The 20125-nt window shown below is 43.6% G+C and overlaps 1 protein-coding gene across 1 annotated transcript in view; it reads left to right on the forward strand.

Annotated features, from left to right (window-relative positions):
• Positions 1-20125, forward strand: part of mmp24 (matrix metallopeptidase 24) — a 70654-nt gene that overhangs the window by 22243 nt on the left and 28286 nt on the right. Inside the window, exons 2-6 of the mRNA XM_061041541.1 lie at positions 292-440; positions 1372-1488; positions 8210-8309; positions 9411-9615; positions 18818-18979. Coding sequence (XP_060897524.1) covers positions 292-440; positions 1372-1488; positions 8210-8309; positions 9411-9615; positions 18818-18979 — 733 coding nt within the window. The remainder of the gene's footprint in view (positions 1-291; positions 441-1371; positions 1489-8209; positions 8310-9410; positions 9616-18817; positions 18980-20125) is intronic.

Here is a 20125-nt window from a genome sequence, read left to right on the forward strand (position 1 = left end):
CCTCGTATTGATTCTGCAGAAAGTCAGAGTGAGCTGATGTGAGAACACAGCAGGATATAATCAGGAGAATTCACCTGGAGCCAGTGGGAGGGGGGGTGGTGACGCCCCTCATTATCTTTGAGACAAATCAGTATCAATTACCAGCGATCACTTGCTTCACAAAAAGTGTTATCAATGTATGTAGCGATTGTTTATGTAGAATGAAAAGAAGCCTCAGGTCGAGGAAACAGGTGATGATTAATCTAACCTCCTCTCTCTCTCTCTCTCTCTCTCTCTCTCTCTCTCTCTTAGACATGGCTGAAGAACTATGGCTACCTGCTGCCTCACGACGTCCGCACGTCAGACCTGCGGCAGGAGAAAGCCATGCAGTCCGCTGTGGCCGCCATGCAGCGCTTCTACGGCATTCCCGTGACGGGAATACTGGACGAGACAACTATAGAGTGAGTTTATGATCCTTTCAGTAGGGCTCTATGAAATCTGTTTACATTTGTTCCAGATTCAGTTTAATTTTTTGTCACTAAATTCAAATCTTTCTATTAACATTTTTGTAAATTCTGTTTTTTGGATGTAACTGGGGATCAGCCCTTTTGACAGAAATCGGCACATTGGCGAATATTGAGGCATGAACCGATGTCAGAGCCGATTTTTATCTGTTGTGACAAATCACTTTAATGCGGACATCTAGTAAACCTAACTGCTGATTCAGAGAAGAGGTTTATTATCGGGCAGGTGAAGTCACCTGTTGGACAAACTCTGACTTGTGTTCATGTCAAGCATGAGAGAACATGTTGCATTATGGGAGTCATACACTTAAAGAAGTCATGAACAAACATTGGTATGGGAATTGGCAATTGCCTAAATTTTTATTTAGAACATGGCTATCGGCATCATCGGCTGTGGTGTACAAACATATTCATCAGCACCAAAACGATATTCAATGGGGCGGCTGTGGCTCAGTTGGTAGAGTCGGTCGTCTTGGGGGTTCGATCCCCAGCTCCTGCAGCAACATGTCCGATGTGTCCTTAGTTAAGACACTTAACCCCCGACTTGCTCCCGCTGCTCCGTCACTCTACACAGCAGCCTCTAGCATCAGTGTGTGAATGTGTGACCTGCGTTGTAAAAGTGCTTTGAGTAGGCTGAACTCAGAGAGACTAAACCAAGATATCACCGCTGCTTCCCCCGAAAATCAAAACATAATCAGACTAAGTACGACTGAAAACTCTCCTTCCAAATATAAATGTTGACATGGATATAAGGAGACAAGCTAAACAAAGGTCAGAGTCCTCTGATAAGTCAGGTTTCACACAGCACTGGGTCCTCGTAGTGACACAGTGACGATAGTGACATTTCAATGTGTCATGTTGTGTTCAGGTGGATGAGGAGACCTCGCTGTGGCGTTCCAGATCATCCTCACACCAGCCGCCGTCAGAGGAATAAACGCTACGCACTGACGGGACAGAAGTGGAGGGATAAAAAGATCTCCTACAGGTATCTATCTTTCTGTCCGTCTACTCTACCTGGTATCTGACTGCTCTGTTGTTTTTATGATTCAGTAAAAGCTTATTTTTAAGTTTATACTATCAATCCATCCATCCACGCATTCACTCATCCATCCATCCATCCATCCATCCATCCACGCATCCACTCATCCATCCATCCATCCATCCACTCATCCATCCATCCATCCATCCATCCATCCATGCATCCATCCATCCATCCATCCACGCATCCACTCATCCATCCATCCATCCATCCATCCATCCATCCATCCATCCATCCATCCACGCATCCATCCATCCATCCATCCATCCATCCATCCATCCATCCATCCATCCATGCATCCATCCATCCATCCATCCACGCATCCACTCATCCATCCATCCATCCATCCATCCATCCATCCATCCATCCATCCACGCATCCATCCATCCATCCATCCATCCATCCACGCATCCACTCATCCATCCATCCATCCATCCATCCACGCATCCATCCATCCATCCATCCATCCATCCACGCATCCACTCATCCATCCATCCATCCATCCATCCACACATCCACTCATCCATCCATCGATCCTTCCATCCATCTATCCATCCACTCATCCATCCATCCATCTATCCATCCATCCATCCATCCATCCATCCATCTATCATCGTTGTTCTGTCATTAGCTTCAGATGTCATCAAGGCTGCAAACGTTATTCTTCTCTTTTTTTCATTTTATGATTTTCTTACTCTTTCCTTTTTTCTCCTCCTTTTCTGTCTTTTCTTTCCTCCTCCTCCTCTCTCTCTCTGATTGTTTGTCTCTTTCTCTTTCTCTCTCTTTCTCTCTCTTTCTCTCTCTCTGATTGTTTGTCTCTTTCTCTCTCTTTCTCTCTCTCTCCTCGCCTGAACTTGGCTGGGCCTAATGTAAATTAGCTCCGTCTCGTGGGACCTTGAATGCATCTTGTATCCCTGCATTACATCCACCCACTCTGTCTCTCTGTCTTTCTCTTCTTTTCTCCTCTCTTCCCACCTCACTCCATTGTCTTCCGCTGTCTACATGCAGTAAAACCCTCCACTGGATGATGTGAGAAACCAACCAGCAGCTCAGCCATGTAATATAGGTCTAATGCAGATTAGAGCTGTCCCACGAGATATTGAACACATCCCAGCAGTTCCCATTGTTGCTTCTGCCCACTTCATCCTCTGTTGCTTCCATTTCTCTCACTCGCTCTCTCTCACTCGTTTTCTCCCACACAGTCCCTCCCCTGCTCTAAAATTCAAATCCAAAATAACCTTTAGTGTCATGACTCAAATTGAAACAATGCTCTGCGTATTTGGGCAGCTTCTCATTAAAAGTATAACCAAAATGTAACCATGTCTTCCTCGCATATTCCCACATTTTCCTGCTCCTTTCAATCCCCCTGTTCCTGCTGTCCTTCGTTGATTTACACGTCTCATGGTTTCACAGGACATTAACATCCTTTAACCACATATTTCTTCATTAGCTTCCTCATTAACTTCGATAATCTGTAACTTTATATGAAGCTGTTGTCAAGAGCTCTGAGTTGCTGATCCTAGATTTCAGATCCAGTTACCCTCAGGGGAAATAAATGCAACAGCTCAACAGTTAGTTACATAAGATGGACATGTGCTTCACAAAGTAACAATGTTGTTCTGATTTTCTGCTATGTGGGGTTTGTTTCCTGGTTGTGCATTGTTTGTCCGTGCAAACTTTTGTTAAAAAACAAAATGTCTGAGAGTACGTTGTTCATTTTTGTTGGCTTTTGTTGGTGTTGTTACCCAAGAAGGGAGCTAGGCTCTTCCACCATTTTCAGCCCAAAGGCTAAGCTAAGTGAACCAGGAGTTGGTTGTTGCTTCAAACTTAAAGGCAGAGTTGCTCCAGATCCACTTTTTAAGATTTTGGTGGAAATTGTCTTTAGGTCCTGACAGACATTAATAACTCATGTTCTCTGAAAAAGGAACTAAGAAAATCCATCATCTGTATCAGTTTGTAAGTCTGTAAAAACTTCAACCAATGTCTAAGTGTAAGTGAGGGGGGCGTGGCTTTAGACGGAGCACAGAGGGGAGGGGGTGCAGACGGAGCACTGAGGGAATGCTACTTTCAAAATCATGCTAGTTTTAGAAAATTACCAACCCTGCCTTTAATACAGAAACAAGTTATAATGGTCTTCTCACCGTTATGTGGTGCACACAACAACGCAGGAGCCTCATTTGTCAACACAGCTGTCAATCATGACGTGATACTTATTTTTATAGCATCAAATAACAAATTAAACTGAACTTCTCAAGAAAATCATCATAATAAATATGGTGAAAAGCATCTTTGAGAACATTGTATTTTAATTTTATAGTTTGACCCATGTCCCATCTGTTAACATGGAGGAGGCGGAGCTTATGACCTATACTTGCAGCCTGTCAGTAGGGGGAGCTTTAAATGTTTTGGCTTCACTTTCGAGTGGCTGTTATGTTGTCCATGTTTTCTTTTTTTTACAGTCGATGGTTAAAATAAAGACGAGCAGTCAGCTCGGATTCTATTTGTATTTCTCTTTTGGTCAAAAGGACGACCTGCAATTCAACGTGTTGCCACAGGTGTCACCATGAGCCCCGAACACAGATCAAATCGATTGCTACTTTTAAAATCATAATGGTTGTATTTATTATAATGCGTTTTATTGTACTGTGAGTAAGCGGATCCATCTTCTTCTTGATAGAAGTGTGAATCTCTAAACACCCTGCTCCGTCTTTCCCTCACTTCTCGCTCCTCCCCGCCTCCTCACCACTCAGATCTAATGTAAATTACGACGCTCCCTCGAGGCACTGAAGGCATCCCAGCTCTCTTGCCTTACAGCTCTACCCACTCCAGTGTTACCTAAAACCCACAGAGTGAGGTCACAGTCCGATCTGGTTACTCCTTACTGTATCCGAGCCTCCTCAGACCCCGTCCTTATGTTTCACCTGCTATCACCTGTCACATTCCTGCAGCTCAGTGGTGTCTCCAGACCGGCTTGCCATTGTTCAGGCCGAATCCCCGTGATCGTTCATAACTTCATTTGTCTTCTTCTTAGGCGCCAGTCAGCCCTGTCTCATATGAACCACACGCATATGTGTCTAACTTAGTTTGGTTCGTTTTTGAAGGAGACGGGATTCTACCTCGATGATTTTATTATATCTGATGAACAAATTATTACTTTATGTCTAAACTGGTGTTGGAGAAAGTATGCTGTACGTCATATATAGTTCCCCTTTTAGAGAATTTGTGGGATTTTTTTATCTGTCTGTCGTGTGTTTCTCGTTCTGTGTATCTTATTTTTTGCAATTATCATAGTTGTAATTCTATAATTCTGTCTATAATTTTATATTTATTGTTTCATTAGGGACCAGCAGCCTTTTTTTGTGCGGCCGCTCTGAGCGCTTCTAGTTGGAAATCCTTTAACTTCTCAGAAAGGCGCTGGTGACGGTCAGCGGCGGTGAAATTCCCCGTATTATTGTCTCCTACGGATCGTGTCGTGTGCCCCCATCCTCCTCGCTCTGCGTCCGGTCAAAGCCCTGATAGAGACGCTGTCATCTTTATTAAAGGAAGAATGTGCGTCTTTTTGATCCAGTAGATGTCGCCCTTGAGCTCCAGCATGAAACCAAAACAAACTGCTGTTTGGCCACGCCTCCTCCATACTGAAGCCTCCGCTCTCCTACAGAGACATAGCATATATGAACAGCCAGGTCAGGAGAATATCCGGAGCAGTCCTCCTGAAATTATCTAGATATTTTGAGGAATGCAACCATTTTTTAACCACATTTTCTTCCTGTGATTCAGTTTAAATATCCACTGAGATTCAGTCTTATGCACCGAACACTCTAACACATCGACATTAAAGGTAATGCTGGTTGTTTCTCAGTTTGCTGACTTTGTTCAGATTCAGAAGAAGTCTGTGATATTTCATGATACTGATGGGCTCAGTCAGGAGGATTTTCCTCTCTGCTCCGAGCAGCAGCTGGAGCGGCGTGCTGACACGACACTGACGGCGATGCAAAGAGACACATTTGGAGGAATTTCAGGGGCTGCTGGCAACTGTGAATTATCACCCCCCTGTGCGATGCTGTAGCTGCAGGATTATGCAACTGTGTGTCTCTCAACGAAAATTTCCATCGATGCCTCAGGACAGTGAGGTGAATTTTCAAAAACAGCAGAGAGAGAGAGAGAGAGAGAGTGGGATAGACGAGGGAGAGAGAGAGCGAGCGAGAGAGAGCGAGGGAGAGAGAGATAGAGGGAGAGTGGGATAGACGAGGGAGAGGGAGAGAGAGCGAGGGAGAGAGAGATAGAGGGAGAGTGGGATAAACGAGGGAGAGGGAGAGAGAGGGAGAGAGAGGGAGAGAGAGCGAGGGAGAGAGAGATAGAGGGAGAGTGGGATAAACGAGGGAGAGGGAGATGCTTCACTTTGATGTTGATGTTTCAGTTTATCTCAACTTTCCTGCCAACAAAGCACATTAGATTAAAAAGGATAAGAAGCAGAAACAGAAAGTTTTGTGTTCTCGCCTGTAGGCGCAGGACGATGTGAGTTTGTGTGTAGCGTAAGCATTATTTATTATTTATTATTTATTACCAAGTTATCCATTGTAATAAATAATCTTTTTTTTCCACTCGTCTCTCCTGATTGAACTGTATCGCTGCTTGTCTTTGGATATGAAACCTGAAGTGCTGGACGTGTGTGTCTGAATCGGTGCATTGTGTTCGTGTGCAGGACAGTGCATCATCTGTGTTTGTGTGCGTGCGTGCGTGCATGCGTGTGTGTGTGTGTGTGCGCGTGCGTGCGTGCGTGTGTGTGCATGCGCATGTGTGTGGGTGTGTGTGGGCTTCAGTGTGCAGGAGAGTGCACCATCTGTGTGTTTTGGCCACAGGTCATTTGGACAGCCTCACTGCCGTAACGTTCCACACCATTTACTCAAATCAGACAACTGCTACCTTGCTGTGCGCCTGGAACACACACACACACACACACACACACACACACACAGAGACACACATACACACACACACACACACACACGCACACACACACACACACACATACACACACACACAGACACACACATACACACACACACAGGCACAGATAAATTGTGGGGCCTTGGGTTGTAAAGTTGGATTTCTAAGTACATTTTATAAAGGGATTAGCGAGCAGAGAGTTATGAAATGCTCAGAGGATCTCAAACCTACTTACTGTACGTCCACTGTCAGCACATCGAGAGACGGTACAAACAACGTTAATCATCACTAAAGATCCATCAATCTCACAGACTCTCAAAACGATCGTGTCAAAACCAGTTTGACATTCATGATTCTCCCACAGGTCCGTCGTATTGTAAGCTAACAGTTGTAAACATTGGGCTTCACTGCAGCGTGCTTCTTTAAGATTAGCTGAGACCGCATGGACTGTCCAAACCATAGACTGTAAATATTAATGGATGAAGCCTGCGTGACGTCACCCGTCTGTTCCTGCAGGGGGCGCTGGGAGTCCCATCGATGGCGGTCGCCATGCTGGAAATCCTGTCTCAGCCTAACTTTCAGTCAAGCTAACGGGAGGGGGGGAGTAGCAGAGAGAATCACTCCCATGATTCCCCGCCCGGCCTCGACGTTAGCTTTTATTTTTGTTTTGATTGAGAGCCCCCTGGTGGTGGATTTGAACTAACTGTCCTTTAAATTTCAGACCTTGATTAATCGTAGCTGACAGCAATCATTTTAAGTCAAAGCATCTGATTTATGGATCGTGTTCAGGACGCAGCTTTAACATCTCATCCTGACTTGATCTGCATCCAGGTTTTATATTCCCTCCATTAAAAACCACAACCATAAAATGTACAGTCACAGCATGAAAACCTTTCTTCTTCTTGTATTCCTCATGGACTTGTACGTGTTGCCTCAGGACGTTGCTTTGTGCCCATATATGGACGTGGTTATGCAGCCACACTTTAATGGGCTTATTTTTATTTCCATAATGTTTTTCTTCTGGTCGGGGACAAAGCACTTTGCCCCCTGTTGAGAGGCAGAGTGTGTGAAATGAACTTTGCTGTCTAACCCTGCTGTTCTTCTTCCTCTCACTTGTCCTGATTTCTTTCCTCCACCCCTCCCTCACCACATCTGTCAATCACTCCGTCTGTCCTCCAACGTCCCCTCCAGCCTTGCTCGACTCTTCCGGTTTATCGTGGCACGATCCAAACGAGAAGGATTTTTTATTTATTTAGACATCACATGAAAGTGTTATCTTTCAGTATGTTGACTGATGAAGAAGGTTATCTTACATCGTCCCCTCTCTGAAAGCTAAATAAACATGGATGGCACGTTTCTCGTCCTCGCTCTCTAACGACCTTTCTGCCTCGTTTGTCTCTTATAGCAGCACATGCATCAACACACAGCGACACAGGATGCTGCTGCAATTTCTGAATGTAGCCAATACATACTGTACATACATGCATATTAAACTTCATAGATGACAGGACAGACGATAGGTGTTAGCGTTAGCTTGAAACACAGCTTGTTATTCTGATTATTATTGACAATTGCAGTATGAATGTCAGAGTGTTGCCTTCAGGGAGTCACAGCGATGTGAGGGAAAAGGTTGTGAACATGTCATTCTCCTCGCCTGTACTAGCTTCTGTAGCTTTGTAAATTTAATCCTCTGTTCTCTCTCTCTCTCTCTCTCCTGCAGCATATCTAACTTCACCCCTAAAGTGGGAGAGAAGGACACTCAGAGAGCGATCCGACAAGCCTTCAACGTGTGGCAGACCGTCACGCCGCTCTCCTTCCAGGTCAGAGAAAAAACGATGTGTATATTCTTTGTGACTCTTTTTTTATGATCCCTCCTGTAAAAACAAATGGAAGTGAACATGGAAAATAAAAGCCCCGAGAAAAAGTGACAAAGCCTCTGGGAAAGTACAAAACCAAACGGATTTTAAAACGGCTTCCGTTTTAATTTACTGTAAAGTCGTCGACAAAGGCTCGTAGATGGAGCTTTACATTAGAGTGTGTGTTACTATTTTAAAGGGGACATATTCTGAAAAATCCACTTCTACAGTGTTTTTGAACATATATCTGGGTAACCTGAGAGTCTACTGACCCACAACATGTGAAATAAACCCATCCAGTCCTTTGTTTGTGGTCTGCATAAGTCTTACAACACAGAGAAAAATGCTCCGTTTCAAATGTGCTCTCCTTGTGATGTCACAGTGGGATTCTGGTTAAAAAAAATCCCCTCCCCTCCCCTGGTATCTCCACCCATGGACTCCACCTCCAGCCTAGAACAAAACTTTTGGGCAGGTCCGCCATTTTTATTCTCTCTACAGAGGAGTGATGTCTACGGGGAAAACTCGGGGGGGGGGTCATTCCATTTAAAGAGACACACACACCAAAACGGAGCGTTCTGAGAGAGCTGGTTTATACAGGGTCACAAACCTCCTCTGGTGCTTGATTCATGTTATATTTTGACCAAAGCACAGCACAGATGTTTCATTTAGACCACAGGGGGACTGTTTGAAAAGGTGGAGGAGGGGGATGATATGTCCTCTTTAACAGTGTTTTGATGTGCTGGGTTTATGTTATGTGTCTTAATCACCGCCAGGGTTAGTGGGGATCCCCGTTTTTTTGTAAATTTGGGATCCCCTGCCCTGAATCTTAAACCCCCTACAAAGCCTCATTTAACCTCTGACCCCTCTCTGTTTGTGATGGGTTTGTTTCTTATTCTGTTTTAAATGGAGCAAATATGTGATTTAAACGCATAGTATGTAAAATCCGCCACCAGGGGGCTCTATCTCAAAACAATAACAAAAGATGTCGTCGAGGCTGGTGGGGAATCATGGGAGTCCTCTCTGCTACTCACTTTCTTAACACCGCTCCTCTCGTATCTCACTCAGGAGGTGCCGCACTCGGAGATCAAGAACGAGGGGAAGGAGGCCGACATCATGATATTCTTTGCCTCTGGTTTCCATGGCGACAGCTCTCCGTTTGACGGAGAGGGGGGTTTCCTGGCCCACGCGTACTTCCCCGGCGCCGGCATTGGAGGAGACACACACTTCGACTCCGACGAGCCCTGGACGCTGGGCAACGCCAACCACGACGGTGAGTCATCGAAAGATCTGTGTACGTGTCCTTTAACTGTCCGTCCTGCTTCGTTTGGACTTGATTGTGTGTTTTTCAGAAATAATTCTGGCCTACATAACCCACTCTTCTGTCCTTGTCCGTTTCAGAACAAGTTCCTTATAATTAGATCTGGCTCGTGTGCCATCAAGAACGACGCTTGTTTATACAACGTGGCAGCGCTCTAGTCTGCCTTTTTTTTTTTAACCACGACCACAAAAAACATTCGACCAAACAAGCTGCCTGTGCTGCTCAACACGTGGACGGGTGACTAAACCCTCAGAGTTTGAGCTGAAGTGCTTCTACCCACATTTAACTTCCAGATAAAACACTAAGATCCCTCAGGTGGGTTCAGTCCGCAGCAGAACAGATTCCTCAATCACACGGTGGGCGCTAGGAAACAAAACTTTCTGTACCGGTCTCTGTCACTCTCTCTCCTGTAAATAAACAGCTCCACAGCGCACCCTTTCAGTTCTGGAGCACTTCTGTTGTGAATCCTGAACTTCGAGCGTTTCCGTATCTGCAGTTTGTTTTCTGAATATTTGTGTTCTTGAATTGTTTCATTTTTGTTCTTGCAGGTCGTTAGATGTTCATGCAGCTGTTTTGGCCTTTTTGCAGTGTGTTTTTAGTCGTTGCATTACTTCCGAGAGTTTGCTTTTGAATGTGCAGCGTTTCTGAATATTTTTTTAAAATATGTGTCGTTTCAGCAGTTGCCGAGCTTTTGACACCTACCGGCCACCGTACAAACACTCACAGTTATGGAAAGTTCAGTGACTCTTTAGTTTCTGTCCGTTAGGTTTTCCTCTCACTGTTCCTCCTCTACTCTGAAAATCTGGTACACAGCGCTACAAGACCCTTATTGGTCAGCAGAGCTGTCAATCATGACATACACCCATTTTTATAGACGGTGAATAGTAAATGGACTTGAGCTTGTATATTTATTTTCTGGTCTTCTGACTACTCAAGGCGCTTTGACACCACAGGTCACACCTACACATTCACACACTGATGGTAGAGGCATTCATACACCGCAGATGAAGCAGAGGGAGCAACTTGGGGTTAAGTGTCTTGCCCAAGGACACATCGGACATGTGGAGCTGGGGATCGAACCCCCGACCTCCCTGTTGAGAGACAACTGAAACTACCAACAGCGGCCTCATAGCATCAAACAGCTCCGAGCGCTCCAAATGTTTTAGCTTCAATTTTGAGGAGCTGTCAGTTGATGCAAACAGGCACCATATAAACAGAGGTGATTCTAGAGCAGTGTTAAACTCGTCAACGAAAGAAATGACAAAAATATTCGTTGACGAAGGTCTTTTTAAATAACTCAACTGTGACGATGACGAGACGAAACTCCGTTATTTGACGATTTGATAAATAATATTACTTCATCATCTAATTGATGAAAATGTGACGAAACGAAAACTACATTAAAAGTGATGATTATCACGTACCCCCTCAGCTGTTCTAAAATCATTGTAAACCATAGCATACTTCATCAAAGCTGTGTGTGTGTGTGTGTGTGTGTGTGTGTGTGTGTGTGTGTGTGTGTGTGTGTGTGTGTGTGTGTGTGGTGAGTGCAACAATGTGCAGCCTGGAGCCTGCAGGTCCGTGAAGCCCCGCCCCCTGGAGCTTCTGATAATAAAAATAAAAGCTTGCGTCTGATTTTGTTGACTAAAATATCTTCTATTGTCGTCAACTAAAATGATGTGCAATTTAAGTCAGTGACTAATTGACTAAATTAAATCAATAACAAATGACTAGTATCTGATTAAATATAAAGGACATTTTCGTCAGGAGACTATGACTAAATTAGAAAATGGTGTGAAGATTAACACTGTTCTAGAGTCTGTTGGGGCCCTCAGCAAAAATTCACCAGGGGCCCCTCCAACCAGTGCTGACGCCTACAAATATTTTAAATTTTCAATCTCCAAAGTTCACAGTCTCCCCTATTCTAAGGGCTAGACCGACAACATTCAGTCATTTACTATTTTGCGAGTGAGTGATGTCAGATACGGAACGGCTTCCAAGTGTCATTGCAAACTTTGCACATTTTGAGCCACTGCTTTGGTTTAAAGTCTGTCAGCCCTCTGGGGCACCGAGCAGTTTCCTGCCTCGCTTAATTAATGCTATAAAACAAAGAGAGAGCTCACAACAATAATAGCAGGTGAGTCTTTAAAACAAAACATTTGTTCATTTTTTCCGGTAACAAAAATTCCTATTTTCCTACAAATGTCTTTTTCCACAAGTCAGACTAATTTATGAATATTTCAGCCGGCGTGAACACAGTGACTGACAGTTATGAAATACCAGCTGATTCCATTATTTATCGTTTGAATTAATAAAACATGTTATTTCTAAATGTGACGCTTCAGATGTGAAGATGTCCTCGGTCGGCGCTGCTCTATCTCTGAGCGGCACATTGTTTAGTCGCTGGATGAAAAATGGAGAGAGAAAGAAAAACACTTCACTTGGTAGGGTTTTTTTTTTTTCATCCCAAGTCTTCTATCGCTGCTTGACAAACGACTTACGCCAGATTCCCTCTGCTTGAATAACTAACGTGTTGATAGAGAGGCAGAGAGATGCACGGTGAGAGGGAGTGATGGGGGGGAGACGTATCTGCTTTGAGAGATTAGCAGAAAAGAGAATTATCTCTGACAGAGAAGCTCTAAATTTGCCACACCACATTACGAGATAGTGTGAGAGTCGGATTCTAGCGTGAAACTGTCCCAGGAAATATCTGGAATTTTCTCAGGAATCTTGCATCAAAGGAGTTTTAATATCATGTGGCAAAGATTCATTTTACACTTACACTCGTTGTTAGACCGCCAAGTAAATATGACTTATGTTTATGAAGCCACAAAAGAATTGCATGGTCAGGTCATGATGCATTTGTATGTGTGTGTGTGTGCTCACCCAGGTGCTCTCAGGTACACCCTCACCAATGTCGCCTAATCTCTAAAATCCCTCCACACACACACGCGCACGGACACACACACACACACAGAGAGAGTAATTGAAAGATTAGAAAGCAGATAGTGAGACGGCAAAAGTTCTCAGAAGCTACGAAAACTAATTCACGGTATCAGCTTCAGAAGGACAACAGGAGGACAAACAGTCCTCATTTTCACCTCGGTTTAAAACCTGGATGTCTGTTTTTTTTTTCTGTCGCTGCAGACTGTCATTAACCTGTTCACACCTGCAGGAGAGACGCACAAACGTCGCCGTCAAAGACAAGAGACGCTGAAACTGCTGAATGGAAAAGATTTGTCCCCTTCTTCATCATGTTTTCAACGCGGTCGAATGGCGTTCTTACTGCTTGTTCTTGCAGCACAGGGTCCATGTTAACACCTTTAAACACACCCCGTCTTAAACAATCTGGAGATGAGTCTATGAACTGATTAAGGCAGCCTTTCCCAAACTTAAGACTGCCGCGGCCCGCTTTGAAATACAAAATTACTCCGGGGCCCATTATAATACATTTTTAGGACTACAGCTATAACTTTCCGTAAGGGTAAAATTATTGGACATGACAACATGATATTATGGCAAGAGAGACACAAAAGTTTACTAAACATTATGTCCATGAATAGTCATGACACGCCTTACTAATCACTTAAAGGGTTGACTCATGGTAAATCATCATTATTGTGATATTTATTTTATTTTTGAAATTGGTGGAGGGCTTTTCACGGCCCACCTGCAGTACCCACACGGCCCACCAGGGGGCCGCAGCCCACACTTTGGGAATCACAGGATTAAGGCATTACACAGGGCTTTATATTAGGGCCCTTCCTTTTCTTAACAGGCCCCCTTGGGTGATATCATACAAGTAAGGTGTAACATTAGTTAAATGTGTTATGCAGATGATACTAATCTTTACCTGTGTATCAAACCTCATGATAAAACCAGCCTCCAAACACTCTGTAACTTCCTCGCTGACATTGAAAGTTGAACGTATAACAAGTTTCATCAGCTAAATGATGTTCTCTTCTTTTCCTCATCATTGTTAGAACTCATTTTGACAATAACGTTGTTGGTCCCCCTTGCTCTGTTCTGGTGCAACATTCGATTTTGAACTTGACCAACATGTAAAAGAGGTTTTCCAATCATGTTTTTATATACTCCAGGATATCTCTAAAATCAAATTATTGGAATCATTCACTGATCTGGAGAAAGTTGGTCCTGCTCCCGTCTCATCTTAACGTTACTTTTGGCCCTGTGTCCACCTATGGGTGGTAAAATACAGGGAATATCAAACATTTGGGAAAGAGCGATGGTGACATCAACAGCGCCTTTCCGAAAAGTTGAAAGATTTTCAACTTGAGAGCCCGTAAGAATGGGCGCTGGGCTTTTTCTCCAGGCGGTCGCTTTCTGCTGCAAACGCTCTCTACTCATTGAAAACAGCTGAAAAAAGACGCTGGCGCCCAGAAATAAACGCCAGGTGGACACGGGGGCCTAAGGCAATTGTGACCACAACTGTGCAATGAAATAGTTCCCTTTGTTATTGTCTTTCCTTTCTCTAAATTCAGATTATTTTGCCCTTTATGATATCACTCTTCCTGCAGAAAATAAGCTTGTTTTTGTCCAAGAATCATCATTAATATCGTCATAAATACAGGTCCTGACATTTGTCACACATCTCCACTTTAAGCAGGGCATAAAAAAAAGCTTTGTTTTCTGCTTTGCCTTAATTCAGTAGACAACTTGACTCAGTTTGCTCTATGAACCCTCTGAAGTCTGAAGTCTTAAGATGCAGAAACTGGAGATAAACAAAAGAAAAGACTGTAATCCTCTGCAAGGGCAGACACAGACAAACACACAGAGAGAGTGTCTGAAACCGACTGTGTGTTTGAACTCAAGGTCTGGAGTTATAATCACCAAACACATAAGACCATTGTAGTCCGTCTGTATGGATATATAAGTAAAGAAAGCCCCCTGCTCTAAGTTATTAAATCCTTGACATTTCAGTTCTAGCCTTTTACACAAGCCTGGGTCTCTGCTGACTTTTAGCTTTTACACACTTGATCTCATGCAAAGTCTGAATTCTGCTTCTCCAGTGTCTCCTAGTTAAAGTAAATGTTCTTCCATTCTCTGTGATAAATAGGCTTGATCCATTGTATTCACAAAAGAGCAGATGTAGAAAACATTGCCTCTTGTCTTTCTAATGTCGGATTAGGACAAGGAGGTGTTCACTACAATGAACTGTAGGATTGGTCCTTGAAGTTGACCTATTCTCATGATCCTCATTTTAAAACTCACATATAGTGTTACAAGGCTGGATGCCCAAACTGAGCGTGGTTAAAGTTTAAGATCATGAAGTAAACATATGTTGGAGTAATCCCAGGATGAGTCTGCAGAGGGCGCTAAACGGCTTGTCATGCAAATCACGCGATAGTTCCCCGATATGAAGCAGAGAATTTCACCAGACGGCTTCAAGCCTCTACGTAAACCGGTGAAACCTCTAACGTAGACTCTCTTCTCCCAGCACTGGAGAGCAGCCCTCCCCTGGCAGCCCTGCAGCGTTCTGCCCCTGGAAGGCTTCCAGAGAGATTGCCAATCAGAAGAAAGTGGGCACGTGGGGAGGGTGGCCTTAAAGAGACAATAGCGGGAATTAAACCGTTTCAGGCAGGGGCTGAAATGAGAGTTCTTACAGTTGACAATTTCAGATAAATAAGGAGGTTTCTGAGCTGCAGAGCTGCTCTATAGGTTTCACAGACTGACCACATGAAAGGTAACAACATAAATAAGTCAAGATCTCGAGAAAATAACCAAGCTAGACTTGTTATCACGGGTAAAATAAGAACAGTAAAATGTACGTATGCATGTCCTCTTAGGGCTTCCACACTTAGCAAAACTTTTGCTGAGCTAAAAGTTAATTTCTGACACGACGTGTTCAAAGTGATCTCCGGAGCACAAACTGGTCCCTGCCAGGACTGAACGTTTTATCAGGAAAACTGCTCGAGTTGAACAAAGCGGACTCTGTGCACGAGTCAAACGGGGATTACTTGAGAGACAGGTTTCATCCCGGCGTTATCAAACATCATCTTTATCGCAGGCTGCCAGATGACTGCGGGGCAAAATAAAAACCTGATAGAAGGAGCGGTTATCGTCACTGCAGGGAGCCGAGGCAGACTATAGACGGACCACGAGGGGAGAGACACATACAGAGAGAGCACTGGGATTTCCTCCAAGCCCCGTTGTACATGAAGTGTACGTCTTGTGCTGTTAAATCATCTTTATCTTTCCTGTGACACGGAGGAGAGGGAGGCATAGGGAGCGCGGCGATAAAGGCTGTTGGAGGGGATGTGGGAGGAGGAGGAGGAGGAGGAGGAGGAGGAGGAGGGGAGCTGTGGTGAGAGATGAAGAGCTTAACAAAAGAGAGAGAGGAAAGAAACAGCACAGGAATAGAAGTGCGAGAGAGAGTGTGCTTTGTGTAAAGGTTTGATATTAAAAATGAGTGACAGAGATAAAACATTTAAAAAAAAATGTTTGTCAGCTCATCGCTTTTTCCCTCATCAGAATATCTCAACAAGGATTTGATGTTTTGCTACAACAATAATGCTCACACGTTCTTGTTGCACAGAGGAGGAAATTGTTGTGTTACAACATTGCATAATAGTAAGAGAGCACGGCACGGCGGGAGCTCCACATACACACAAAGTCAGACATGCACACACACACAGAGCTGCTCTCCCCCGCTGGCTCTTCCAATCCCTTCTGGCTCCTCCGTTACTACCTCCAGAGGCGAGAGGGGGGACCACTAGCAGCAGTCTGAATAGGACTAGTGACTTTAGGTGAAGGCTGCTTCGATGCAAACTTTTAGCTGTCTAGAAAGTTTAAGCATGATCAGGAGCTGAAACGTAAGAACATGGAAATGTATGCAACCAAATTAAACCTGCAGAGAAAAGAGAGGGAGAGAAGAAACAAAACAAATGATAAACTGTTATGTGTGAAAGGGAACAAATAACACTTCCTGTGACCGTCTTTGTTTCAGTCTACAAGTCATCCACTGGCCACCGAGGCGACTATCTTCAAACAGACGAGCCCGGCTAAAGAGAAAAAAGATAATTAGGTTCTCTAATGAGGTTCAAACAGAGTCAAACCAATTACAGAGCCGATGAAATGTATTAATTTGAGCTCTGCGTTCGAAGCGTACAAAGTCATTAAACGTGTGACAGCGGCTCAGAATCTCAGCTCTTCAGATAACGACAGAGAAGCCTCGTTTTTTTAACACCCCCCCCCCCCCCCCCCCCCCCCCCCCCCCCCGACAGGAATACGTGACATTCAGGTTCCTTTCTTTATCAGCTGTGATAAGAGCACAAGTAGCAGAGTGAAAAAAGTACGAGTTTTGATGGGTTCTGTTGCTGGTATTTCGAGCTACAGCTGGAAAAATGATCCCTTTAAAGAAATAATTGAAATCCTGCTTTTTCTTCTTCTTTTTGGGCTGAATCAATCCCTTCTCTCTGCTCCAATTTCTTGCATCATCTGTAATCATCCTCTCAAGGAACATCCTATATTTAGGCCACATTATTTTGAGTGTCTCTGACGCCAGTACAAAAAAATACAGATGAGTTTTAGGCGCTTGCAGTCCACCTTCACTTTAATGAAATACAGGGGCCGACATACTTCAGTCCACAGTGTGTTAATAATGTTCCTGAAGCCGTTTGTTCAAAAACTAATCAAAGAATAAACTTAAAAAGTTCTCTTGTAACAGTAACTGTAGATCTGCAACAACAGATAACCTTATTTATTCTTCATTGTAGTTAAATGGATATATTTTACTTTAAAGGAGCAGTATGTAACTCTGACACCTAGTGTTTCAAATGGGTACTGCAGTCTAAATTCAAAACTTTAGAGAGAGCTGTCTCCCCCCCCTCCTCTCTAGAGTCCATGCTCACTCAGGTCACCATGTGGTGGACTCTGAAGCTTCAGTGTTTATCCAGCTCTGCATGGGTCTGTAAACCTTTCTGTGTTCTAACCTCTCTCCATTTTTCAAAAGCATCTCCAATATTGATCCTAGTTTGAGCACGTTTCTGCTCGTGGAGCTTATTAGAAACATGCAGAGGCTTTTTAGGTCGGGTACAATCACTTCTATCTGAACCACTTCTCTTGCAAGTTTGAGCCTCTTTAGTGAAGCATAAACAAGCTGAAGGTAGCGCAATGCAGTCCACGTGAACACAGACACAACAACAACAAACCCAAAGGGAGTTTGACTTCACTGTTTTTAGGATGTATGATTTTTGCCATATTTATTTCTATATAACCAAGAACTGTCTCTAAACTAACACAAAAATAAATTAATACTTGGTAACAATAAATGAATACGTGGCTTAGTAACACATATATGTTTGTTTTTAAGAAGCCATTATTCTCAGTCGGCACTGACCGTCAAATGTGCCCGCACGCACAACAAATTAATTTCCGAGCCTGTGCGGTTTCCTCTTCATGTGATGAGCTTTCAGCCGTGATTATGAGCAGAGACTTTGAGACTGTGAGTCATCAGATCGTGGAGTGTATCTCGTTGTATATTTTCATCTTCCACATGCAGCTTGTTCATGAGCATAATTTCACATCCTGGAGCAGCAGCAGCACATTATTTATAAAGTCACAGATTATAATTTTAAAATCTCACTTTGTGCAGTCATGACTTTCACTTGATGTGGCAGCGAACAGTTTGCCGCACTCCAAAGTAATCCCCGTCAAGCAGCAAGCGTTTGAAGAAGTGGCTCATGCTGGACTTTAAAAAAAAAAAAAAAAGTGAGCTTTGGATTCTCAAGCTGACAGTCGCCTCCGTTTCCCCACAAATTCTTCTTTTGAAGTGCGCTTCATGTTACACTGCTGATGAGTCAACAGCATCACAGACTAACTTTAGCTCCCTTCTGCAGCGTGTTTCTGTCTTTGGTCTTTTCTGTTGTGTTGCACTGCAGAGGCTTTGTTCCATTTTAGACAAGAGGGAGATGTTGAGTTGGTCCTTTTTTTTTTAACTGAGCACAAACCAGCAGAAAGGCCTCCAGCAGCACAAGGTGTGTTTCATTACCTGTTTTATTTCTTCTGCTGAGAAAAGATCGTCAGGGAGACTCATCATTTCTCCTTTGACTTGCTTTATTTTTCCATCTTCATCGTCCTCGGGCCGCCTCTCCTCCTTCCTCATCTCTCTCCTCCCGTCCTCCTCCCTCTGCAGGTAACGATCTGTTCCTGGTGGCGGTGCACGAGTTGGGTCATGCGTTGGGTTTGGAGCACTCCAACGATCCCAGCGCCATCATGGCTCCTTTCTATCAGTACATGGACACGCACAACTTCAAGCTGCCGCTGGACGACCTGCAGGGCATTCAGAAAATCTACGGTGAGACTCAAGTTTATTCATTTATCATGAAAATGATCTTTACCCACAGCTGTGTTCACACTTTAAAGGCTTTATCTGAGATTTTTCACACTTAAATATATAAATCAAGTATCTCCTCTGAAAATAACTCTGTGAGTCATGACTGTCTACAATGGGTGTAACACCCGAGTCCCACTGTCTGTGATGTTTTCAGAGTTTTCAGAGTCCTATCTTCACTTTGTTTACATCGCCAGGACGGCCGGCTGACTCCTCCCCTCGTGTATAAAAGTTGTTTAACTGAGGGACTAGAGAAAAGAAGAATAACATACTGTACTCACTGCTTAACAACAATGCAGTGCGAGTTGTTTTGGTTTCATGCTGGTGCTCAAGGGCGACATCTGCTGGATCAAAAAAATCACATATAAAGCCTTTAAGAGGGAGCTGTTTTTACTTTTATGAGACAAACTGATAATGATATTGGTCCAATGGCACAGCCTTCTTCTTCTTCTGCACACTTTTAAATTCAGCCTTCTAATACCTCGGCTTATCGATGCAGTCTGGAGCCTTTCTTACATTAACGATGCACGATGAGGTTTCTGTTAACATGATACTGGGAACCAATCATTCTGATATGATTACCAACATTTGTTCACATCTTTGTCTTTTAAAATAGTGACACGCCCCCTGCACACAAGATGATGATTGGTGTGTTATATTTGTGGTCTTGGTCCTGCCTCTGTCTTGATCCCTAAATGTCTTGGGCTCGTCTCTGTCTCAGAGCACCCAGGTCTTGGGTATGTCTTAGTCCTGGTTAATGTGGTCTTGACTACAACACTACTCTAAACTGTGGAACAGCCTACTGTCCCGCCTCAAAGTGCAACTTTATATGTTGACATTTGATTCCTCTAATCCCGAACAGGCGGGTTCTCTCAGGTTTTCTTTATTACTTCTTTGTTGTTGTCTCTGTATTCTTATTATTGTTATGCTTATGTATAGTTTATTGTATGCATTGCATAGTACTTTAGTTAGCTGCTGTTTTTAAATGTTCTTTCATAGAAAACATGGGACCTGACTTTACATAAATAGCTTAAAAAATGGGTTTAATTTCATTAAGATCTGAAGACTCGTCCTTAAAAGTCTGCGACTAAACGTGAAAAACGTTTCAGA

Source organism: Labrus mixtus, chromosome 7 (genome assembly GCF_963584025.1).
Source record: "Labrus mixtus chromosome 7, fLabMix1.1, whole genome shotgun sequence".
NCBI classification, from domain to species: Eukaryota; Metazoa; Chordata; class Actinopteri; order Labriformes; family Labridae; genus Labrus; species Labrus mixtus.